This window comes from Tachypleus tridentatus, chromosome 13 (genome assembly GCF_004210375.1).
Source record: "Tachypleus tridentatus isolate NWPU-2018 chromosome 13, ASM421037v1, whole genome shotgun sequence".
Classification (NCBI taxonomy): domain Eukaryota; kingdom Metazoa; phylum Arthropoda; class Merostomata; order Xiphosura; family Limulidae; genus Tachypleus; species Tachypleus tridentatus.
The window spans coordinates 144,632,506-144,659,983 of NC_134837.1; the positions used below are offsets into that span (position 1 = coordinate 144,632,506).

The window sequence follows — 27,478 nt, forward strand, 5'->3', positions numbered from 1 at the left end:
AGCTTTTCCTGATAACATTTCTTACTTTTATCACACTATTTCAAAGTAAGGAGTAGATCAGTGCTAGGTAGCTTTTCCTGATATGATTTCTTACTTTTTATCACACTATTTCAAAGTAAGGAGTAGATCAGTGCTAGGTAGCTTTTCCTGATATGATTTCTTACTTTTTATCACACTATTTCAAAGTAAGGAGTAGATCAGTGCTAGGTAGCTTTTCCTGATAACATTTCTTACTTTTAGGTAGCTTTTCCTGATCACACTATTTCAAAGTAAGGAGTAGATCAGTGCTAGGTAGCTTTTCCTGATAACATTTCTTACTTTTTATCACACTATTTCAAAGTAAGGAGTAGATCAGTGCTAGGTAGCTTTTCCTGATAACATTTCTTACTTTTATCACACTATTTCAAAGTAAGGAGTAGATCAGTGCTAGGTAGCTTTTCCTGATAACATTTCTTACTTTTTATCACACTATTTCAAAGTGAGGAGTAGATCAGTGCTAGGTAGCTTTTCCTGATATGATTTCTTACTTTTTATCACACTATTTCAAAGTGAGGAGTAGATCAGTGCTAGGTAGCTTTTCCTGATAACATTTCTTACTTTTTATCACACTATTTCAAAGTAAGGAGTAGATCAGTGCTAGGTAGCTTTTCCTGATATGATTTCTTACTTTTATCACACTATTTCAAAGTAAGGAGTAGATCAGTGCTAGGTAGCTTTTCCTGATAACATTTCTTACTTTTTATCACACTATTTCAAAGTAAGGAGTAGATCAGTGCTAGGTAGCTTTTCCTGATATGATTTCTTACTTTTATCACACTATTTCAAAGTAAGGAGTAGTAGATCAGTGCTAGGTAGCTTTTCCTGATATGATTTCTTACTTTTATCACACTATTTCAAAGTAAAGAGTAGATCAGTGCTAGGTAGCTTTTCCTGATAACATTTCTTACTTTTTATCACACTATTTCAAAGTAAGGAGTAGATCAGTGCTAGGTAGCTTTTCCTGATAACATTTCTTACTTTTTATCACACTATTTCAAAGTAAGGAGTAGATCAGTGCTAGGTAGCTTTTCCTGATATGATTTCTTACTTTTTATCACACTATTTCAAAGTAAGGAGTAGATCAGTGCTAGGTAGCTTTTCCTGATATGATTTCTTACTTTTTATCACACTATTTCAAAGTAAGGAGTAGATCAGTGCTAGGTAGCTTTTCCTGATATGATTTCTACTTTTTATCACACTATTTCAAAGTAAGGAGTAGATCAGTGCTAGGTAGCTTTTCCTGATAACATTTCTTACTTTTTTTCCTGATCACACTATTTCAAAGTGAGGAGTAGATCAGTGCTAGGTAGCTTTTCCTGATATGATTTCTTACTTTTATCACACTATTTCAAAGTAAGGAGTAGATCAGTGCTAGGTAGCTTTTCCTGATATGATTTCTTACTTTTATCACACTATTTCAAAGTAAGGAGTAGATCAGTGCTAGGTAGCTTTTCCTGATATGATTTCTTACTTTTATCACACTATTTCAAAGTAAGGAGTAGATCAGTGCTAGGTAGCTTTTCCTGATAACATTTCTTACTTTTTTACTTTTTTATCACACTATTTCAAAGTAAGGAGTAGATCAGTGCTAGGTAGCTTTTCCTGATATGATTTTTTACTTTTTGATATCACACTATTTCAAAGTAAGGAGTAGATCAGTGCTAGGTAGCTTTTCCTGATAACATTTCTTACTTTTATCACACTATTTCAAAGTAAGGAGTAGATCAGTGCTAGGTAGCTTTTCCTGATATGATTTCTACTTTTTATCACACTATTTCAAAGTAAGGAGTAGATCAGTGCTAGGTAGCTTTTCCTGATATGATTTCTTACTTTTTATCACACTATTTCAAAGTAAGGAGTAGATCAGTGCTAGGTAGCTTTTCCTGATAACATTTCTTACTTTTTATCACACTATTTCAAAGTAAGGAGTAGATCAGTGCTAGGTAGCTTTTCCTGATATGATTTCTACTTTTTATCACACTATTTCAAAGTGAGGAGTAGATCAGTGCTAGGTAGCTTTTCCTGATATGATTTCTTACTTTTTATCACACTATTTCAAAGTAAGGAGTAGATCAGTGCTAGGTAGCTTTTCCTGATATGATTTCTTACTTTTTCACATTGTCTCAGCTGGGTATCACAAAAATCAAGTTACCAGTTGAATGTCTATCAGATAGTGATATACAAGTAAGAAAATACCGTAGGCTTACGTCGTACAATCTTAGTAGTTGTTTGTTTGCTCAACTAGTGCTTAGGAGAAATAACCAAATCAAAACGCTGAAACGTGTATCAGACTTCAGTTAATTGGATGAAAAACAGTTGGAGGAGTGTACAAATTTAAATTGTTTGATAACGATCAGTGATTGGTTGCTTGGTGGCTAGTGAGTGAACGGTGTTACAGTCAATGTACACTATTTACACTTGAGCATATTGTAAGACCATTGCAAGCGTAGGTTGCATGTCATCTACTTTCATTGAAAATTTACACAAACTGGTGGCAACATTACTGCTGCGATACGATTAGATTCTTAATCATCATACCGTTTTCTCAGAAAAATGATCTTCCTGCAAGATAATAATTCCAAACTTGCAGCAGATGTGGTGAAACGATACCTGGGATATTGTGGAACCACTGAACAACATCCTGATACTAATATTGTTAATGTATATAGAACTTTAGACACATTGCGAAGATTAACCCGCAACCCAACAACTTGTCTGAATTTTGTGGAGTAATAAGACATTTGGAAGAGTACTTAAATCATACAATGATGGTTATCTGAAAAGATGGTGTACTACTCTGTTTAACGAAAATAGGAAAGTCTTCGCTTTTCTTTTTGTGCTTTTTCCAGTAATATGTTGTACTAATGGTCAACTGTTCAGTTTCAGTTGTTTATCACTTTAGCATATGTACTACCTCTGCGTTTCTATAATCATTACAACATTTCAGCTGTGGTTTCGAAGTGGGATTGAAGTGACATCAATTTTTTTTACTGGTAAACACTATATTGAGGTAATTTCCTAACTAGCCTACTATTTGAGTTTTCAAGTTGTATCTGTGTATTTTGTGTGTACGTACATATTACAGCGATACCCAAAAAGAAATGTATTGAACACCTGGTGTTTTATGACACAACATGATTTGAGCATTGCAAGGCCCGGCATGGCCAGGTGGTTTAAGGCGTGCGATTCGTAATCTGAGGGTCGCGGGTTCGCATCCCCATCGCGCCAAACATGCTCGCCCTTTCAGCCGTGGGGGCGTTATAATGTGACGGTCAATTCCACTATTTGTTAACAAAAGAGCAGCCCAAAAGTTGGTGGTGGGTGGTGATGACTAGCTGCCTTCCCTCTAGTCTTATACTACAAAATTAGGGATGGCTAACGCAGATAGCCCTCGTGTAGCTTTGCACGAAAGGCCAAAACAATCAATCAATTATTTTAATATTAATCTTAACAGCTTTTCGTTTTCTTTCTTCACACACGCCTTTCAAATTATCTTTTGTTTGTCAAGTACTCAAACTTACCATTATTAGATACAATAATACACCTTTGTGCTTAACAAAAACTATCTACAAGTTCAGTTGGAATCTGTGAGTGGTTGGACAGAAACGAACTCTTATAATCGTATAAGTGGAAAAGAGTTTCAGTGGACTATACTACTTTTATTTTACTTTATGCAACAAATGGCGAATTAAATATTCTTAATATTCTTTGGGAAAAGTGCGAAATAAACTCAATAAATGAGGCTTGTAATGAGACTTAGGACAATGTATTGTTTTCGCCCTAAGATACACGAGGGCTAACTGCGCTAGCCATCCCTGATTAGCAATGTAAGACTACAGGGGAGGCAGCCAGTTGTTAACACCCACCGCCAACTCTTGAACTATTCTTTTATCAACACAGTTGTTTATTAATTGTGACAGTACAATACAGCATGACCTTCATAATACAACATAAAACTTAGTTGCGTTTATACTATGTATATCAAAATTAACCGTTTTGGTTTAATTTTCATTTTTGTAACGTCATGCTTAACATTTTATGTAAATAATTTGAAAAGAGTAAATGTATATTAAAAATTTTAAATTTACAAAGTAACGAGCTAACGGCAGTAAATGAGTTAACAAGATAGGTCTTTCAAACAGTGTCTTAAACAGTTTATCCTGGAGCTTAAATTGCAGTTTGAAATCTACTTTTTCTTTAGTCCATGTTTCCTGTTCTTCCTGAAATATTTTTATATAATTACGTAAACATTGTCATGAATTTGAATCTTTTTCCTTAAAAAAACAGTGACCAAAATGTTACTCTGTAATCTGGTTTCTGTTGCACCAGTACACTATGTACGACAAATGTTATGCCTGAAGATCTATTACTCTAAAAGAAACTTTGTCTAAAATACTTCTGACTTTGAAGTGGTGCTTCTTAATATAATGTTATTAAATGTATTGTATCATGTAACTGTTAACAAAGAGTTTTGTTAGACAAATGTTATTTGGTTGAGGAACAAACTTTCATTATATTTTAACTCCAAGTCTTTGGAAGGGTGAAAATAGAGAAGTAGTAATATAGTACGTTTGACATGACAAACATTACACTATCTATCTAATAATTGAAGTAAATGTTCTAATTTAACCTGTTCATTGCCGTAGACGAGATAACTCGTCCAAGCCGATCGGTAACACAGTACCATGGACGAGTTAATTCGTTCTCAATAATACCTAACTTTAAAACGCTAGATGTCAGCACCATACATTCATTTGACCAACTTACAAATTGTTTCACTTTCGATCCAAAATGGCGTCACGAAAAAAGCTACAAAATGAAGAAGCATTAGAGTTGTATTGTAGCAGCTGAAATACTTGGCAGTCAACAGGTTAAGATTTCTTTGTTCTTATTCCAGTTTTTATGGATATTACATAGTCATCAAATTTATCAACAATCTTTACAAAACCAAGGGATTGTACGGCTTTGAGTGAAGGTTATAAATAGGTACGTCCAACAGACTGACGTGTTTCAAACAACACTGGATGTTATCGATCACTTTCCAAATTAAACAATTCTGAAAACTCCGAGGTTTCGTTTCTACTTGAAATAATTGGAGTATGCCAAGTATTTCTGCTTTTAAAGAGTCACGGAAGTTGTCAGGCTTCTAATTTTGTGAGAGAATGTTGGAATTTACTTTGTACTTAAGAACAATTGGAGTTCTTTTATATCAAAGGGAATTGGAATTTGTAAGTCCACGTAGTAAGCCAAGTAATTAGAACCTATAAACTATATGGTCCGTTTTTGTTTTATAATTTTGTAAAACCGCTGATTGTGGAATTTAATCATTTATATAAACTGTACCACAAATATTGGTTTCATATAAAGTTTCTTGATGTAAGGGAACGTCAACAAAATGAGTACTGTTAGTCTCAGAGCATCCGTTTATGGTAACAGGACTATAGGAACCAATAACATCTGAGCACAAGAAATTACCATTAGAGGGCGCTACACTATTCAGTGTGACTACCACCAGTTCATTCCAACGATGGCGTGTAACTTCTGGAACGTGATAGGCAGATGAGCGAAGCTGTACAATATGCAAGGTGTCGTGTGATTCACTATGATTATGGGAATACCTTGTTACTTGTGTATCACGTTATGTTGCTGGACTTAACATTTAATGCTCTTTAATTTCCTACTTATATCACATTCTTTTAATTATATTTTTATCATGATCTGTTTGCTATTGTTTTATGGAATATTTGTTGTATAAAACAGGATAAAACAATGTCAGCATAGTTAACTTACTGCATACTTCTTTTTTATGATGTCCGTGTAGGCGTAAGCGAGTTTTCATAATAGTCAGGGAGCTTGGCAAAATGACTAGGAAATTTATGATAAAACTAGCAAACCTGTTTCGATATTTCCTTTAGCTCTAAGGTTTGATGCTGTGCTTAGATCCATCAATTCTGAGGCATTTGAACCATCATATTTTGATGTCTTTCTATATTAATTCATATTACAAGAAGGATGTTTTTCCTTTTTTGTATAACATGAAAACGATGGACCTAATAATCAAGTTGATACAACTGTTTTATTGTTAAGTGCTTCAATTTGGTATGTAATACATCTCTCAATTCTGAAGATGGTAGTGCTGGAGATCAATACAGACAGTAGTATGTCGTACAGGTAAAGCAACCTGCAGGACGCACTTTGTGCTACTAACAGAAATATTGTTTAGCAATTTTTTATTTTCTGTAGCTCAGACTCGCCCCCGCTAGTACAGTGGTATGTCTCCGGATTTACATCGTCAGGTCATCGTTTGTGAACCTGACGATGACCGTAGAAGGTCGAAACGTTGTTCGCTCTTCTATGTAAAATATTTTCTCAACCCAAACGAGCCGTTTTTGCATATATATTTCTCTACAAGTGGGTTTTCTCGACATCACTGATGATGGGAGACTATATTTGGGGGCTGAAACTTGAAAGTGATTTATATTAAAGTCGCAAATCTCGAAAAACTACTCACTTCTAAACATTTTTGTATAACTGTAGTATAAATACATGTAAATCTTGATTCATATGTTGTGTTATTCAGACCGTATGTAAATGAAAATGTGCAAATTTCCGGTTTTTACACAGAAAATAGGTTATTTTCTAAATTTTATTATCCAGGTCACAAAAGCAAAGTTTGAAGGGAATAATGGCCATTTTCGGTACTTTTACAACATAAGAAATTAAGAAATAACACATACTATCCAGGAAGAAAATGTGTGTTACATAGTGTAATAAACTTCACGAACATTAGCGTATTGAAATAAGTGTATTTAATTCAAAATATGTAATTTTCAGGGTAATGTTTGCCATTCTAAAATTGCTCCCAGTACAGGGGTGCAATACATACAAAATTAAATCATTTTTTATGCTAAAAGAGAAAAAAGATAACAGGATTATTATTTTTACCAGAGATATAATGTTCATGTTAGTCACATGAAACATGATTATCAATATCCTAAGCTTTGAACAATATGTAAAATCATTTTTCACTTGACTAACATGAACATTGGATCTCCGGTAAACATAATAATGCACTTATTGGTTGGATACTAGCCAATGGTCATAGCTCAGAACCTGAGGAAGAACAAAAACAATATTACTTTTATGATAAATTCCTTTTACCAGAAGAAAAGAACCAATTACGACATGAAAACTGAATCAAACATATAAGCAAACTATGTTTAAAAATATGTAACTACAACTTCAATTAAAAATACATTTATGTGAATATACAACTGCAAAATGTACTGAAAAAATAATGTAACAGAAGTTGTATTTTTGATTCGGATTTAAGGGAAAAACTATTTATTGACTCGAATTCATTAGTTTTTTTTAACTATACTTGTACGAAACAAGTAACATTACATGATAGAAAAATACTACGCATGACTCATAAAACAGTTATATAAAAAAATTGTGAGAAATTGTTTTTAAATTCTGGAGTGAAATACATGTTAGGCACGTTTATTATCCTATAATAGAAAATATTCAATTTTAACGATTGGCCATTTTGTTACTATACAGCCAGCCATACAGAAAATTTAATGTGCAATTCGTAAGGTTCATGGTGTACGGAAAATCACTTTCTGAATTTTGGAGTGTGGGTGCGTTGTAAGAGTAACAGTGAAATTCTACTATTCGCCGAGAGACAAGTAGCCCAACAACAACTGACATTGGACTGTGTTGACTATGCGTTCGCTCTGGTCTAGCAGTTCAAAATTAGGGACAGCAGATAGTCGTCGTGTAGCTTTGCGTACGAAGTAAATATGTCAAACACTCAGAGGAAACAAACAATGTAACTTAATGCAGAGGAGAAAATATATATATATAACGTCTTTTTGTCAGAATTGGAATTTTTACGTTTCTATACATGGCTGATGCTTGCACACATGCTGGAATGTATTTTAATGTGTGACAATTTGTATGCATTTGAAAAAAAAATTGCTATGAATTTGATGCATAGTTATAGAAACACAGAAACAGGCATTTTTTGCTTGTTCGATTTTGTTTTAGATATGTAAGTCTGTACACTGAGGATGAATCCTGGTCTTCATTTCTTCGTTCGAGAATAATAAAGTGAATAACGATGACAGTTTTTCCAAGGGTCGAGGGACGAACAGTTAGCGACACCGTGTTCGAGTTACTGAAGCTGGCACCAATCGATTTATTTTTCTAAAGCACACACATGTATTGTTATTTGGTAACAGAAATGCTGCCTCCCTTCCTGTCAATTTTTTTTCTTGAATGGACATGATGAAAATCAAAAACCGTATGAACCACAAGTCAAAACATGTTTGTAACCCGAATTTCATAACCTTTTATTGATTTTTTTAAGTTCTAAATTTTTAACACTTAAATCACATTAGGAAAACTGACGCTTAGTGATAACCGTTTTGTAAAATTCATGAGTAATTGTTTAACGGTTTTAAAAACGTATTTCTGATAATTTTGGGTGGCAAGTAATGCCACTAATTAGTTGAAGAGTTAAAAGCGGACTTTAGTGTTAGGGTTACTGTATGCTACTTCAGTGTTTAGTTTTAGTTTACTTTCTTACTTGCTCTCAGTGGCTCAGCTGTAAGTCTGGAGTTTTATCACGCTAAAAAAAACGAGTTTTGGAGTTCTGTGGTAGGCATAGCACAGATAGCTTAATGTGTGTAGTTTTGTGCTTTACAATAAAACGAAGTTACTTAGCAGCTAGTTTTCTTAAACTGTTCAAATCAAAGAGTGCCGTTGACGATACACTAACTGTAAATATCTTTGTCAGGGATGGTAACATGTAACTCAGGCTACCAAAGAACGATTATTAAAACAATGTTATAACAAGCATTCAACAATCGGATACAACTTTAATATACAACTCGAGTATCTTTTAACCCATTCCTATGAAGATATTTTCTGTTTTAAACCAGAAAATAAATTATCGCATGTGATGTCGTAGTGATGCAAAGCTATGCAGAAATCTGCAACTGTGTAAGCAATAAGATATAAGTCGCAGAATTCGTCTCGCCAGTTAACCACTCCTTCTCGATTAACGTTATTTCCATGAAGCAACTTGCAGCTTTAGGGTGTATTGTTTGTTTTTGTTTTTTAGTATTTCGCACAAAGCTACTCGAGGGCTATCTGTGCTAGCCGTCCCTAATTTAGCAGTATAAGACTAGAGGGAAGGCAACTAGTCATCACCACCCACCGCCAACTCTTAGGCTACTCTTTTACCAACGAATAGTGGGATTGACCGTTACATTATAACGCCCCCACGGCTGAAAGGGCGAGCATGTTTGGCGTGACGAGGATGCGAACCCGCGACTGTAGGGTGTAATCCAGGCCAAATTTTAAAACACAGCACGTTAACATCATTTTATCGAAAATACACAAAAAAACGCATGTTTTTCAGTGTCATTGGTACCCACACAACAACACAGACAGTACATTCTGCATTTAATATGTTGTTAAGGGGTGTCGAAATGATGAAAATACTGGAATTTTGTCATACGAGTAGAAAATATGTAAATCTTGTAAATATACTAATATTGTAATAAATAGCAGAATAATTGTATCCCTAACTTAACACTCGAACTTAATGTCAAAGACTTTTTTCTTTAACTCCTAACATAAGCTATTTAAAATCAAGGATATATGTAGATATATGTTTCTTCTTTTCTTTGTGATTCACTACAAAATAGAATTTTCTAGTTTTGACTACAAGTAGTTAAGTTTATGTTATATAAATTTGGTCGTTGAGGCATAAACACAAACGCAGAACAAAAGCTATCAAATGCAATTGGCCATTCTTGAAGAAGACAAACAGAATTAATAAATGATATTTAATTAAAGAATTACAAGTGTGTGTATATGTACAAACAGGATGTGTGCGAACATGTCATAGATTTCCTAACATCTGTATTAATACAATAATACTAATATTGATCATCTTGGCTATCTTACTGTAATAACGACAACACGTGTTTCAGGACGTCTATCATTATCAGAAAAAGAAATGAAAAAAACGATTATCATATTAAAAAGGCCCGGCATAGCCAGGTGGTTAAGGCACTTGACTTGAAATCTGAGGGTCGCGGGTTCAAATCCCCGCCACACCAAACATGCTTGCCCTATTAGCCGTGGGGGTGTTATAATGTGTAAGTCAATCCCACTATTCGTGGGTAAAAGAGTAGCTCAAGAGTTTGCGGTGGATGGTGATGACTAGCTGCCTTCCTTCTAGTCCTACACTGCTAAATTAGGGACGGCTAGCGCAGATAGCCCTCATGTAGCTTTGCGCGAAATTCTAAACAAACCAAATCAAACCACATTAGAAAAAGTAATTAGTTTCATTTAGATCAACGTTTCGCCATTACAGCTTTGTTGAGGCAAAGAGGACACTTGGTGACCCACTTAGGCTTATAAAAATATATATATTAGAAATAAATGTATCTGATCTGTTTATTTCTCACGCAAGTTAAAAGGCAGTCATATAATCAATTACAAAACATTTGCGTTATTCCCCTTTATAATCAGAAATACCACTCAAATACAAATGTATTATCACTTTGAAACTTGAATAAATCTGGTTATTTAGCTGTTTAGAAGGCAACTAGTCAACACTAACTTACCGCAGGTTCTTGGGTCAATTCTTTTACCAACGAATACTGGGACTGACCGTTACATTATAACGTCCCTAGACTGATAGGATGTTTAATGTGACAGAGATTTGAACGTGCGACCCGCAAATTGCGAATCGAGCGACCTAACCACAGGTCCGTAACGGCTTCGTATCTGTTTAGAGAATGTATTATGATTGATTTGTATCGTATTTTTAAAACGTAATGAATTAGTGCCACAGCCACAAAAAAGAAATTACTCTTTTGATGATATTTGCCTACGGAGCTTCGAGCAGCACATCATATTTAATGTCATTTTTGACATTAATGTAAAAATTTTGTACCTTGAAATTACTGCTTCTATATTGCTAGATTTCTTACATTTGTGGTTCAGCTTTAAACGTTAGGGCTTACAGCACTGAAATTCTGGGTTTAATATCTGTGATATGCACAACAGTTGTGTGCTTAAGAACAATCAAACAACTTGAGATAACTATCGATCATTACTTTTATGAATATCGATCTTAGTTACTCATTTGATTTATTTCTATTAATATTATTGCGTAGTACGCCCTCTTTGGGAGAAGCAAATAACTTTAAATGTGTAGCTTTCTCTTAACTTCCAAGGTGCTTTGGCCAGCCGGGGTATAACTGTATATGGTTCAGGTAGCCAGTAAATACAGTCGCAGTTTTCTGAGAGAAAAGAATTCCATCAGTCTGTCTGAGGTACTTATGACGTGAGATTCTCGGTGGTCACAAAAGGAAAATGGTATTTTATATTGATCAACTCCAAACCTATAGTAGCAGTAACACGCTTAGTGTGGGTTAACTGTTACTCTCTACACCAGTAGTTAAATTGATTGTATATGATAACCGAGCAAATTCTACATACGTACATGTATATTCGTCATATTGATTACGTATGATAACCAAGGATCTTCTACATACATGTGTATATATACACACAGTCAAATTAATTCTATATGATAATCATAAAATTTCTATGTACACATACATATATAGAGTGAAATTGATTGTATATGATAACCAAGGAACTTCTACACACACGTGTGTGTGTGCTACGTTAAGTTCAGGAAATATAAGTATGCATGTAAGTAAACCACATATATATTTTACAAACAATCTAAGCGAAAAGGTAAAAATGTTTACGTGTTTCACAGTGTGATCTAATTTAATGGTTTCATATGCATGCTGGATAGGCTAACTAGAGTACGATGAACTAAGAAACTACAGCACGTGCACAACTCGTTTTATAATAAAATGTAACTAAAGTCATTAAAAGTTCAGGTACTTATGAAATCCGGTGTTAATTAGTATTTGAGGTCATATTTGAACAGATGTCGTCAAGTAGATGCTAAAAACATAGTTTTACATATTCTTCTCTGATGTAATAAAAGATATAACAAATTAATAACATTTTAAAGGGGGAGCCACTTTTTGTCTATTCTGTATTTATATAATTACGTGCTCATATTGAATGCACTAAAAACAGAACTTAAATACGACGCACTACAGAAGTAATAGTTTACAACTTAATTAAATAGTAATTAGTTTTCAACCGATATAATTATCTCTACCTTTTTTTTAAATACAAAATTTAGTAACTCTTTGTCGGTAGGTTTCCATATGATGGCTAAGCGGTAAGCCTAAAGGGTTTGCAACACTAAAATTCAGGTTTTGGTACCCGCGGTATACACATTACAGATATCTCATTGTTTAACTTAGCGCTTAGTAACAAAAATAAAAAATGTCTTATCAGTATATTGTTTGTTTTGTAACTTTGCGCCAACAAAATATATTTATTTTGACTTGATAAAGTAGAAGACAGGGCATCTAGTAAGTGGCAACGTTTGTTTGATCATTGTTTTTTATAAAATAGTTTATCAAGGGAAATTTTAGTAGTTACCTATACTCTGGTTTAAACCAGCAACAACTTGAACGAATCTCAAAGCTGCCTCTAGAGAAACTCTGTATGTTAGTCCCAATTCAAATAAAAGTCAGTAAAACCAGTTCTAAGTATGGTCTATTACTGTCGGACTCCAAAACAAATTGTAGTAGCGTCTCCGAACCCTTTTAACTAGCGAGAGTCAATGGGCAGCCAAAACTCTGATATTACGAATGATATTCCAATGTAATATGTCAAACGTTATAATAATGAAATGAAGGAGAGGCGTACAGCGAAGTTTATGGAAGCAGACACATTTATTTACAAGGGAGCCTGTTCGGAGGATCCAGACACACTGTTTGTTTCAGATAGATTTGAAGAATGTTTATATAAATAAAGGAGTCAGATAAAAAGATAGGATAATTTATATCAAGACAAGATATTCAGTTTTCAAATGCTACACGTCAAAAGTAAACCCCTGTTGTCTTACCAAAAGGAGAAAACAAAAAAACATTTATTTTGAGATGAAAGTTGAAAAGTATTTTGTATGTGTGTATATTTTGGTCGCAAGTGATGTCGAGAAAACCCACTTGTAGAGAAATTTATATGCAAAAACGGCTCGTTTGGATTGAGAAAATATTTTACATAGAAGAGCGAACAACATTTCGACCTTCTTTGTGAACCTGACGATGACCAAAGAAGGTCGAAACGTTGTTCGCTCTTCTATGTAAAATATTTTCTCAACCCAAACGAGCCGTTTTTGCATATATATTTTGGTCGTAAGAGTAAACGAGTTAATGTAATGGTGGTCGTCAATGGTTTATCGGTGAGTCTGAAGGCTTACAACGCTAAAAATCCAGCTTCTATACAGGTTATGTTAGGGCACTCTACTCGCAATCTGAGGGTCGCGGGTTCAATTCTCCGTCGTACCAAATCCATACAAGCTGTGGGCACAGCACAGAGAATTCTCTGTTGTGTAGCTTTGTACAGCCGACAATAACGGCGCAGAGTTGTTTCTTTTTATCAGCCTTTATCGAGTAAAAACAAACGTTTTGCAAATTATAAACAAAATATTATCTCGTATCTAATATCAAACACATCTACAAATTAGATATTGGTTTTAGAAATCGGCCTGTTGTTCAACAGATACTTATCATGATGAAAGATATTCACTCATCATCTTACCAAATAAAAGTGTTTAGATTGAATTAAAATCGATGTCCTCCTCTCCCGGTATGACTGTGGAGTCAAACCGCTAAAAACAGGGTTTCGATACCCGTGGTGAACAAAGCACAGATATCCCTTTGTGTAACTTAATTCCAAACAAAAACCGATGCTACTTAAGGTCAAGCTTAGCGAAGGAGTAAGGAATTAGTAAATACATGGTTTTATAATTAATACTCCGTATTGGGTATTAACCGTGATACATCTTCATCAGGGTATCTTAGGGACTAGAAGATTAAGGCCCATTAAAGTAGTTTCTTGCAGAAACCGCGATCGTGACTAATATTTGATTTATTATGTGGTTTCAGTGTATATATGAAAGTAACACTGAGGAACATTATTAATGATTACGTGACCTGTTGCGATGGTTTCGTACCCGATTTTCACGCACAGAGATGGTTACGTGTTTTTCTTTTAGCAAAGCCACATTAGACTATCTGCTATGTCCACCGATAGGAATTAAACCCCTGATTATAAATAAATATAAATTTATAAATTCGTAGACTTTCCGCTGTACTAGCGGGGGGGACACGGTTATGAAAACAATTTAGATCCTCTGGATGTGCATTCGTTACGAGAGTAAATTAATATACGTTGTAATATTTTGGATTTTTAAAGATCAAATATATAAAACGTTTGTTTGCTATTAAGCACAAAAATGCAAAATGAGAGATCTTCATGACTCCTGCTACACGAGTAGCATCCATACTAATTTACATCCATACTAATGTGACGCTATAAGATATAACGATTGTAATTTATCTGTTTTCTGAAGCTCTGTTTGCTATTACATCTAAGGTTTCTTTGTTATAGAATTTTCGTGCAGAGCTACATTAAGGCTATCTGCGCATAGCCATCTCTAATTTTGAATTAAGAGACTAGAGAAAAGACAACTGCTCAAAGTTGTTCACTCTTTGGTCACTCTTATCCGATCGAATAATTAGCCTGGAAGTTAATTCCAAAAGTTGTACCGAAACGTTCCTAAATTTTCCCAGTTTCTACCTTTTTATTATTTATTTAGTGAGATAAGGTTAATGATTTTAAATTAGTTACAATATAATTAATTAAACTAGTTTAATGTCCATTTTGTTACCGTAAATTTCACTGACTTGAATATTTAATTGAAATTTTCGTGATGGATCATCATTAGCCATGCGGTAACGTTCAACATGGCAATTCTGTAATATTTTTTACATCTAAATGCACGTTCATAGGACATCATTCATGTCATCTTCAGTATGGTTTTGATGCTAAATTATTAAAATATCAGAGACTTAGATTAGTATATAAATTCTGAAGTAACACATATTGGACACGCGGCCCAGCATGGACAAATGGTTAAGGTGCTCGACTCGTAATCTGAGGGTCGCGGGTGCGAATCCCCATCACACCAAACATGCTCGCCTTTTCAGCTGTGGGGGCGTTATAATGTTACGTTCAATCCCACTATTCGTTGGTAAAAGAGTAGCCCAGGTGTTGGCGGTGGGTGGTGATGACTAACTGCCTCCCCTCTTGTCTTACACTGCTAAATTATGGACGCCTAGCGCAGAAAAGCTCTCGTGTAGCTTTGTGCGAAATTAAAACAAAAAAAAACAACAAAAAAAGCGGTGCTCCATGCCGCGTGCTAGTATGTTGGCGCTTCAAGCAGGTTTTCAGTCGTAATTTCAGTTATGCAACAAAATTGTAAGAACACAAATTAATTCAAATTTGCCTATTTCTAAAAAAACTTGGGAAACGTTGCGCTAAAAGTTAACACTTAAGTACCGTACCAATTCACAATTTTTCAAACAGGAAAAATTCACCTTTTGTGTTTCCATTAGAGCGAAATCGCGTACTGCTTGCCAGAAGTCCAGTTTTTTGCGCAGTTACATGCTCAATTAAAATTTTGATCTGAGAAGGAATTTAAGTCGCTGTCAGTTTCTTTGCCCACTAGTAACAGTATGGGCAAAGTTTGCAGAATTTTCAGATCGACAAAGGTATTAGGAAACGAAAATAATAGTCTGTTCTCGTATGTCTATCACTGTTTAGTTTTCAAGGCGATTGCAGTCGTCGTGAGAGAGTCCACGATTTATTAAAATGTTCGATGTTGGTTGTCACACCTTTGAGATCCACACATTATTTTCCCGTGTTCCTTAAGCTTATGTTTGACAGTTATAAGTGCAGTGCAGGAAACTGGACAGTGAACTGCGTTCTTATAGCTAATAAAGCGGTACTGTCTCGGTTGATGAGTTTATTATTTTAGTAGTTAAGTTAATCTTAAAATTTTGTTATAGATGTAAGAGAGATGCATCATCGCCTTCGCATGAAATTGTTTTAAATATTTATATGAACAAACCTTCTGCTCGAGTGAAAATGTCCCTGTGATTGCTGTGTCTTCGACAAACTCCCTTGTGGTCAGAAACTTGCAACCTATCACTTTCAGTGTCATTGCTTTTGCTTCAGAAAGCAATTTTGTTTTCTATATATTGTGAGGATGTTTCTGCTGTAATGTAGACCAAAACATCGTGGACTTAACTGAATGCACGAACAACATCAATTTTACTCTCGTGGTAGTCAACTACTTTATAATTAATCCAAGTTAAAACAAACAAGTAGACTTTATATGTTTGAAATTAAATTCAAGAACGCCGCTGTTTTTGTGCGACAGTTAATTACTTTGTTCAACACGAAATTCAAAAAGTTTACATTAAATGGTCAGAAAAATACCAACTTTGCAATTTAGGTTGGCCCGACAAGGCCTTGTGGTTAAAGGCATTCGACTCGTATGTCCTTGTCGAATCCCAGCCACACCAAACGTGCTCGCCCTATCAGCTGGAGGGACGTTATACGTTATAATGATACGGTTAATCCCACTATTCGTTGATAAAAGAGTAGCCCAAGAGTTGACGATGGGTGGTGATGATTAGTTGTCTTCCCTCTAGTCTTACACTGCTAAATTATGGACGGCGAGAGCAGATAGCTCTCGTGTAGCTATGCGCGAAATTAAAACAAAACAAACCAAACAATTTAGATCTGATTTGTTTTGATGGCCAACCTTCTCTATCTTTCATGGTGATTCGTGAAATCCTTGGTTTCGTCTCAACTTCACCAATATTTTTTTTCTGAGTTCGCTAAAAACAACTTTAGTCATATCGTGTCCAAACTGTGAATACGATAATCCGTGGTTTGCCGCTCTTTGCTGTAAAAACGCACTTTAGACGTAGGGGCCGTGGGTGCACTGTAAGAGTTGTTATTATTCAGTCAAGCTGGAGTATTTCAAGAGTTGGTAACATACTGTTGATTATTAGGCTTAGCGAAAACTAAATCAGTCAAATGTACCAGCACCAGTTGTTTCTGTTATTCTTTTACAGAGAAACACTTGAGGATGCGTTTTTTTGTTATCAACTTCATCACATTCTGTGGGAAACATTTTTGTAGCTGTGATTAACTAAGTAATCATTTTCACCTGTTTTGGTAGCCTGTGTCTGAAATAACCAAGTAATCCGTAACACTTGCAGTCAGCACATGAGTCTAGATCTTTTTGGACAAGTAATCAAATCAGCTCATTTTTCACGTAATGTTTTTCAAGCGTCGTAATTCTTCAAAGATGTTCTTTCGTGACAGAATCAAGTATTGCAAAATATTCACAACATTCAGGAAATTTCCGTTTTTGGACGGACAGAGTTTACTTCAAGTTTCACGAAAAGCAGTACTTTGAGTGTTGCATGAACATTTATCAAACCAAAACAAAGCGCAGCATGGCCAAGTGGTTAAGGCGCTGTACTCGTAATCCGAGGGTCGCGGGTTTGAATTCCCATCCCACCAAACACACTAGCCCTTTCAGCCGTGGGGGCATTATAGTGTGACGGCAAATTCCTCTATTCTCTGGTAAAAAGAGTAGTCCAAACGTTGGTGGTGGGTGGTAATAACAAGCTGCCTTTCATGTCTTACACTGCTAAATTAGGGATGGGTAGCAGAGATAGCCTCGTGCTGTTTTGCGCAATATTTTAAAGCAACCAACCAAACCAAAACGTTGTTCATGTTAAGTTTCCCAATGCTCTGTTTTCTTTGACCAGGTCTAATAATTTTGTATCGATTCAATCAAGATTCCAGCCTTGTATTATTTCAAAAAAGCCCCTAGGTTATATTCTGGCTTTTCAAGTCGACTTCAAAATGTAAACAAATTTTCCATTAACGAGAGTGAACTATTGAAAAGTTACCTATGCCAATACTCAACTTTTCATCATCGACAAGTTTTGTGTAATAAACTTGTGAATTTTTTTCTTTGCTTACTAAGGAAAAATAAAGTGTTTGTAGCAGTACTGAGTCCACTTCGACTAATTGGTGACTCAAATTTGAGTCAACTTATGAATATTTAGCTGTATTATAACTCATATCAAATACCGAATATGAAAGGTTTTTCCTTCTAAAATTGACTTATCGTGAAAAGTTGATTTTTTTTTCAGTTGCTGAGAAAATATGGCTTATAGTTGTAACAGTCTTTTCACAAGTTTTTACAGAAATAGTTTCTTGGCTCATTCTAATGGCACGTTTTTCACTTTATTCTAATGTATTGCGTTAGAAATGCTTGAAAAGTGTTTTTGCGATTTATTTTTTTCAGATCTGCTTTTTTCCTGTTTCTCTCTTTTGATATTTAGCAGAAAAAACATGGCGTCTTCCATCATCTGATTTCTTCTTAATTTTACTTTATAGAAACGTTTCGACACATCAGTGTTTCAACTGCAAAGATTTTTAAATATAAAGTTAACCTTTATTAAGTTAAAAGTAAGTTTATGAGAATACCTGTATTCTGCGCATTTCCTGAAAAATGAAAAACTCCCACTGTGTAGGAAAGGAACCTAGACACTTCGTCTCGCTTTCATGCTCAACGAATGTTCCCAGACAGGGAAGAAAGAGTGACATTATAAACATTCAGCGACCTTAACAAATTAACTAATCGGTATTTTTTCAGCTTTACAACTTCTATATCTTGTTGCGCTAGGCGGTTTTCTGTTTTGCCCACCCGATTATGTAGGCCATTTCCTTAAACCAATGATAAAAAGGTCCCCCCTCAGGATCTAAATATACCGTGATAAATACTGTAATATTAAATAAAATTAATAAATACGTAATTGCATTGTATAAATTTTGTATTCAAGTCTTTGTTAATGTAATTTCAAGTTCGCAATAATTATATATATATATTTTCTACTTTTCAGTTACAGAAGAAGAAATTAGACAATGGTAAGTAAAATATACGTTAATGGTTCTGTCTGAATATTATTTTTTTTGTAATGTAAGAGTTGCTCCAACTCGTCCTCCATGTCTATTAGCCTTTGGTTTTCATATCTAAATTATTTAAAGTCTCAAGACTATATAATATGTAACTTTTATCATCTTGTATTTAGGTTTTAGCATTTTAACTCCTAAGTACTTTAAAACATAAAAGGTTACATTCAAATATTTCATAAAAATGAATTTAATATATATAGTAATTTATTTAAAAGGTACTACCTATGAAATACCTTCTTGAAGAGACTGACTAAAACCTTTGTGTAAGAGTGTGTTAACATGCGCAGCAGAAATTTGAACATTATGGAAGTTTAGGGAATTTTGAACTATGTGAAATATGGGGTATGGCAATGAGTAGATGAAATCACCTGGTTATAAATGAATACAAATGAAAAAGTATTACAGATGGCGCTAGGGATAAGAGGTTTGTTTATTGGAAAGAAATGAAAGAAAAGAAGAAATATTGGGAATGTAGTTGGAAGAGGTTTGATGAAACAAGTATCGGAAAGAGGAACTGAAGGAAAATGGCCGCCTAAAAAAAATAAGATGTTGCTGCTAGACGAGATGATAGAAAGAATAATCTGAGGTTATTTGAAGGAAAAGGCTAAATATAGGGAAGGTTGGACAAGGATGAGTGGCTCACAGATTGGTATTTTAAAGTTTGAGTTCCAGTCTCGCATAAGGCAGAATACCAATAAATGATATGAGTGAATAGAATGGTCATAAAATAGTGTGTAAAACATATTTGTACTGGGAAGGTAATTCCACAGTTTGATTGCGTAGACAATCAAATATTCCCGCCACTGTGGTTTTCTGTGTTTCTCTTACATTCCACAAATGTATAATATGAGGTTTTCGACTCGTGACACTTTTTATAATTATTTAAGGCTAGACGTTATTTGTTGTATTAAATACTTAACGTGAATTATTATTCCTTGAAATGATTAAAAATACATAAAATATCTCAAATACTGATCATAAGTCACGTAGTAAGCCAGATAATAGTGTAAAGCTTTTGTAAGCTACTACATTCTGAAAATTGCTCGAATAAACTATAAAGTATTAAAAGTGAACCTCCCACTGGTGGCTCAGCTGTAATTCTGAGGACTCGTACTGCTAAACAACGGGTTTCAATACTCGTGGTAGGCAGAGCAAAACACATTGTGTAGATTTGCGCTTAACAACAACAAAAACAAACTTTACTGAAAGTAGAGTTTTGAAGAAAATAAAGTTTAAAAAATGGAAGGTGATTGCTATAGATGTTGTAAATTTTAAAATCTTAATATATCGATTTTTACGTAAATTATTATATATAAGTTGATTTGAAATTTTAGCAAACGCTGCGCTAAGGAAATCGCCTCTAGGTTGAACATAGTGAAATATGAGTATCAATAACTCGGGGTTTTTAAGTCAACTTAGCCCTAATTAAACGTGTTAGTTTTAACTGAATGGTTACGTTTTACTTGGTAAATTATGATGATTCGTTTCGGCACCAAAAAAGTTAAATTCAACAAGAAGATTGATTGCAGATGGCGTTTGATATGATTTGTGAAAAATAACGATTTTGATTAAACATTAAGGTTTAAAAATTTAAAGAATATTATGTAATTTAAATTTTTCACTCATAGAATAAGAATATTATTTTTGTCCATTAATTTCATTTCTCTAACTTTTAAATAACAATATCGATTTTTTTTTCTTACACATAAATTAAATTTCAGAAATTGCTACAGTAAATTTTATTAGAAAAAACTTATTTGTTTCTATTTATTTATGGAATATTTTATACAGTAATGAAAGCTGTAATGGGATATAATTTTATGTCACTTCCTATTAAAAAATGTGTGTGGACAAAAGCTTCAAATAATAAATGAAAGCCGAGTGATAACATGGAAAACGAATTTAATGAGTTTTCCACTGTTGAAAATACAAATAAAGCTGTGTTGGACAGGCAGTGTGAATAAATTATTTGAAGCGCTGAACTAAACAGAAGCTTCTGTGTATCTCGTTACTCTGTACTGTATTGTGATTTTTTTTTTCGTTTCGTTACTTGAATGTTATGGACAAAAAACTAGTTAGAACTGATATGTCTCTCATGTTTTGTTGGTATAAAATAAGTGTGAGTATGTATTTCATGACGTGTCTCTCTTGAAATACACGTTGAAGTAAATACAAGGATGGTAAATACAGAAAAGAAATGTAATACTCACATGACGTTACGCACACATCGATAGCTCCTTAACCGTAAATGGGGTTTACTTCGCAAAGTTCAAACCAATCTGTAGTTAGAAATTTTTAAGTTAACAAAAATGTTGAATTGATATTTTACCAATAACGTTTTTGTATCACAGTTGTTTAGAACTGTTGAAAAATAGTGCGTTTTGGAACCTTTCTTATAAAGATCTTAGGTGTAGAAAATGAAATATACCTAAGTATCATACTATAGAATATTTTATTAAACTAAGACGAATTTATTGTCGAGGAACTATACGTGTTTCCGAAGAAAACTTAAAAATACTCTAGTAAAATACTCTAAAATAATCTTTATGTTCCTATATTAAAATAGCTAGAATATGAATCGTGTATGTTTAAACTTCTAAAGTATAGTGCACAGCGCCATCTTGTATTTTCGTATTTCGTGTACTATATTAATCTGAACAACTGTATTTAATTTTTATTTTCATAGGTACAAAGGTTTTCTGAAAGATTGTCCTGAGGGTCACCTTACTGAACAGGTATGTTACTCGTATTATTAAATACCCAAGAGACTTTTACAAATTACAGAAATAGCTTTACAGTTTATAAATATGAAAACTTACAGCTGACTTTAGTGTACATTTATAAGTTACATTAGGCCCGGCATGGCCAACTGGTTAAGTCACTCAACTCGTATGTCCCCGTCGAATCCTCATCACACCAAACATGCTCGCCCTTTCAGATGAGGGAGCTTTACAAAGTGACGGTCAATCCCACTATTCGTTGGTAAAAGAATAATCCAAGAATTGGCGGTGGGTGGTGATGACTAGCTGCCTTCCCTCTAGTTTTACACTGTTAAATTAGGGACAGTTAGCGCAGATAGCCCTTCAAACCAAACCAAGTTATATTTACGAAGAAAGTATTATTATCGGGTGTGATCTGGTGAGATTAATACAAGTGAAGGTGTAGAAACTTTAATTCTGTCAACGTTCTCTCTCTCTATATATATATATATATTCTGGATGACATTAGAAACATGCTTTGAATTACATTGTTATAATCTGATGTATTTGTATGTAGATCTTACAGATTGTCTAAATACATGAATAGTTGCCACACCGAAATATGATGTGATGGGAATTTCAGTAAGCCTTGATGTCTTATAGCTTAAATTTTAAGACCCGGCATGGCCAGGTGATTAAGGCACTCGACTCGTAATCCGAGGGCCCCGGGTTTGAATTCCCGTCACACTAAACATGCTCGCATTTTAAGCCGTGGGGCGTTATAATGTTACGATCAATCCCATTATTCGTCAATAAAAGAGTAGCCCAAGAGTAAGCGGTGGTTATGATGACTAGCTGCCTTCCCTCTAGTCTTACACTGCAAAATACATGCAAAAATCATGTAGCAATGCGCGAAATTCAAAACAAACAAACAATTTGTACGTTGTTTTCTCTTCTTTCTTCTGGTTGCTTTACATTTGTATAACCCAAATCTTCATTTCTTAAGTTTTTGATTAAATCATAATAATTCTTGAATATTTCCCATACTGAATTTTAATTGTAAAGTTGTATTGCAACAAATAAACGATACTAAGTTAATTGTAATAATAATAAATGTTGCAATTCATTAATATTCATTGTTTGTTCATTTATATTTTACCCTCAGGTGGATGAGCAGTAGGCTGAAAGCTTATAACTCCAAAAATCAAGTTTCAATACCCATGATGGGCAGAACATAATTGGGGTCCATTGTGTAGTTTTACGCTCACCAGCAAATTAAAACGATAATTTATATTTGTGTTTAACTATCTTGTTAAAGTGCACTAAGATCCTTCACCCATGACGTGCGTAAAAGCTTTATTTTAAATTTCAAAGGACAGCTTCTCCCACACAGATCATTCGGATATTACTTCGACTGGGCTTTCCTCTTTTCTTTCTTACTTAAAAAAACAGTTAAAGCGTAGTAAGAGACATTACCTATTAAATATACCTATTAAAAACCTTTAAAGTGTGGTACATGATGTAAGTTACTTAAAGCTGTTAAAACGCCCTCCACCCCCAAGTGGCACAGCGGTATATCTTCGGACTCACAACGCTAAAAACCGGGTTTCGATACCTGTGGTGGGCAGAGCACAAATAGTCCATTGTGTAGCTCTTTGTTTAATTCCAAACAAACAAATAAAAATAATCTGTGAAAGTGAAGCGCGTGACACTGCATATTTAAAACAGTTAAAGCGCAGTGTGTGGTATTACCTGTTAAAAACCGTTAAAGGGAAGTACGTGATGTTATCTCTTGAAATGTTTCGACTATGGTAGAAAAACAGGACTTTAGGAAGTAGAAAAGGTAATGAATATGGAGAATTATAAAGTGAATATATAAATTATCTAAACAATAGGATTTATATTGTGCATGAATGTTTCTGCACATTTTACCAAATACAGTAGTTGTATTAGTTGTTATGTTTTTAAAACATGAATAAAAATGTCCAGTATGTATAGATTACAATACACAGATAACGTAAGAAACGATAGAATGGTATAAATGTGCAGTTCCTAATAAAACTTTAACTCACACATCTAATATAATATTGGAACATTATATTTTCTATATAGCAAAACATTATAGTAGGTATAACAGTTTTTTTTTCAGTATCAAGTATATATGTATGTGAATGTTTGTATATATGTCATATAAAAATGGTCAGTTGTTATGTTTTTAAAGTAACTACCAGATAATTCCATCCCTGCATTATGTCAGTTGTTATGTTTTCAAAGTAGCTACCAGATAATTCCATCCCTGTATTATGTCAGTTGTTATGTTTTTAAAGTAGCTGCCAGATAATTCCATCCCTGCATTATGTTAGTTGTTATGTTTTTAAAGTAGCTGCCAGATAATTCCATCCCTGCATTATGTCAGTTGTTATGTTTTTAAAGTAGCTACTAGATAATTCCATCCCTGCATTATGTCAGTTGTTATGTTTTTAAAGTAGCTGCCAGATAATTCCATCCCTGTATTATGTCAGTTGTTATGTTTTTAAAGTAGCTACCAGATAATTCCATCCCTGCATTATGTCAGTTGTTATGTTTTTAAAGTAGCTGCCAGATAATTCCATCATGAATAAAAAATGTCCTGTATTATGTCAGTTGTTATGTTTTTAAAGTAGCTACCAGATAATTCCATCTCTGCATTATGTCAGTTGTTATGTTTTTAAAGTAGCTACCAGATAATTCCATCCCTGTATTATGTCAGTTGTTATGTTTTTAAAGTAGCTACCAGATAATTCCATCCCTGCATTATGTCAGTTGTTATGTTTTTAAAGTAGCTACCAGATAATTCCATCCCTGCATTATGTCAGTTGTTATGTTTTTAAAGTAGCTGCCAGATAATTCCATCCCTGCATTATGTCAGTTGTTATGTTTTAAAGTAGCTGCCAGATAATTCCATCCCTGCATTATGTCAGTTGTTATGTTTTTAAAGTAGCTGCCAGATAATTCCATCCCTGTATTATGTCAGTTGTTATGTTTTTAAAGTAGCTACCAGATAATTCTATCCCTGTATTATGTTAGTTGTTATGTTTTTAAAGTAGCTACCAGATAATTCCATCCCTGTATTATGTCAGTTGTTATGTTTTTAAAGTAGCTGCCAGATAATTCCATCCCTGCATTATGTCAGTTGTTATGTTTTTAAAGTAGCTGCCAGATAATTCCATCCCTGCATTATGTCAGTTGTTATGTTTTTAAAGTAGCTGCCAGATAATTCCATCCCTGCATTATGTCAGTTGTTATGTTTTTAAAGTAGCTGCCAGATAATTCCATCCCTGTATTATTCAGCAATACTGGTATTTATTTCATTTCCAGTCACGTGCCGTATAAATACAAATTAAAGTGTTTCTGTATTTTCGATAGGGAATATTACAATTCATGCATTCGTGAAGGGAAAGATGCCATGTTATGCGACATCTGTCAAAGCTGTCTATGGCATTTGACAGCTGTGATAAAACAAGAGAAACACATAATCTGTAAAAAAAGGTTTCTTTTCTTATCTTTCTAAGATAAAGCAAGGTAGATTATAATTTCATTTATATGAGGAACCTTATAAAGGGCGAGCATGTTCGGTGGGACGGGGTTCGAGCTCACCCTTTTATTGTCAATCCCACTATGCGTTAGTAAAATAGTATCAAGAGTTCACAGTGGGTATTGTTGACTAACCGAATTCCCTCTAGCCTTTCACTGTAAAATTAGGGACGACTACCTCAGATAGCCCGCGTGTAGTTTTCCGCGAAATTAAAAAGAAAAACAACAACAAATCTCTTACGTAACCCTCTTCCCTACCCTACTATATGATGTTACTAAAATATGGAACAGATGTAAACAACTCAGACACAAATTGTAAAACAAATATGTAAGCAAAAGGTTTTTACATAAAGAAAATGTAACTAAGAAGTGCAAAACCAACCACATACACGGTGTTATTTCTCGCTAATTCTACATACACAGTGTTACTTCTCGCTAATTCTTATTAATCCTGTTATATTATTATAAATTAGCAAACGGCGATTATAAGCATAACGAATTAGCTTATTCTGGGGAGAACATACATGTCTACCGAGATCCAGGTATGTATGTAATGAACAAAATACAGCACGAATGTGGAATCCATCCGTTTAGCTCGAGAGCTGCAATTATTTTGGTGAATTAAAACAACGAACTGTAAATAGAAGCTAAAAATGTATTTGTGGTCCCCAGAAACGAAGTTTGCCCGAAACTGATTATTTTCTCGTGTCTTAAAGCACCTTTGCAATAAGAAGTTTGTTGTCGGAACACAGAGAGAGTAAGCGATGTGGAATGAAGGAAGATACAGACCGACTTCTGTATATACATGTTTGATGAAACTCCCTTGTAAGAAAAGCCTTAGCTCATTTCGGTGGCATTGTAACATACAGTTTGACACTTGTTTTTAAAGGAATTTACTGAAGATAAACTTCGTTTAACTAAACGAAGACGTTTTGTTAAAAATTCACCTAAGATGCGAAGATTATATAGTCTTTGAAGAACGCATTTGAAAAGTATTTGTAAGAAATTCTAAACTAGGTAGTGTTTCTGTTTAATAAGAGAAAAAAAAAATTGTCCTAGTGCCTTCATGATGAATAACAAGAGGGAATCCTCAATACCCGCGTCTGTAATTAGATCTTAATTCGGTCAAGAGATGGAGCTACGAAATAAAAGTTTGTACTTGAAAACACGGACTCGGAGCCGTTATACCACGGCTAAAAAGTGAAATATGAACATAATATTCATAAATAAATTTGAATTCGTGAGTTTAAAAATTCTTCATTTGAACATATTAAATTTGTTTGTTTTGAATTTTTGCGCAAGCTACACAAGGGCTATCTTTGCTAGCTGCCTCTAATGTAGCAGTGTAAGACTAGTCATTATCACCCACCTCCAACTCTTATGCTACTCTTTTATCAACGAAAAGTGGGATTGACCACAACAGTATAACGCCCCACGGCTGAAAGGGCGATCATGTTTGGTGTGACGGGAATTCGAACCCGCGTTTCTCAGACTACGAATCGAGAGCCTTAATTACCTTGCCGTGCCGGACATACTAGAATGTTGTCGTAACTTTTGTAAACGGTCAGTTTTATTTGAACTTTAAGCTAGTGATGAGTGTACGGTAATGTGGAACCAAGTGTCCATCATTCGTATCATATTACCGCAAAAATATATAAGTGACATAGAAACGAATTATGCTTCTCACCTTGAGGCCGTGGGTGAATTATAAGAGCAACAGTCAAAATTGTAGTCCAAGAGTTGGCGGTTGGTGTTGTTGACTAGTTTACATCATTCTAGTCTGTCAGTGACAAATTAGACTCCTTACGTTTACTTTGTGCTAAAATTCTGAAAAAAAAAACTATGTTATACTCGCATATACCCATAACACTATTTTTCTTGACATCTTAGTTTTAAGTAAATTCTTAGTGTTGTGTTTGTCATTAACCTAGAAGTTTTTGATGTACGATTTGAAAGATCAACATCTTAATTATTTGTTTGTCATTAACCTAGAAGTTTTTGATGTACGACTTGAAAGATCAACATCTTAATTATTTGTTTGTCATTAACCTAGAAGTTTTTGATGTACGATTTGAAATATCAACATCTTAATTATCTGTTTTATAATTTTATATTGCATATAAGATGCACGT

The 27,478-nt window shown here is 34.2% G+C and overlaps 1 protein-coding gene across 2 annotated transcripts in view; it reads left to right on the forward strand.

Moving 5' to 3' along the window:
- LOC143240934 (frequenin-2-like) overlaps positions 1–27,478 on the forward strand; it is a 100,907-nt gene that overhangs the window by 45,324 nt on the left and 28,105 nt on the right. For both annotated transcript variants that reach the window (XM_076484201.1, XM_076484200.1), the window contains exons 2-3: positions 19,002–19,026; positions 21,761–21,809. In XM_076484201.1, coding sequence (XP_076340316.1) covers positions 19,002–19,026; positions 21,761–21,809 — 74 coding nt within the window. The remainder of the gene's footprint in view (positions 1–19,001; positions 19,027–21,760; positions 21,810–27,478) is intronic.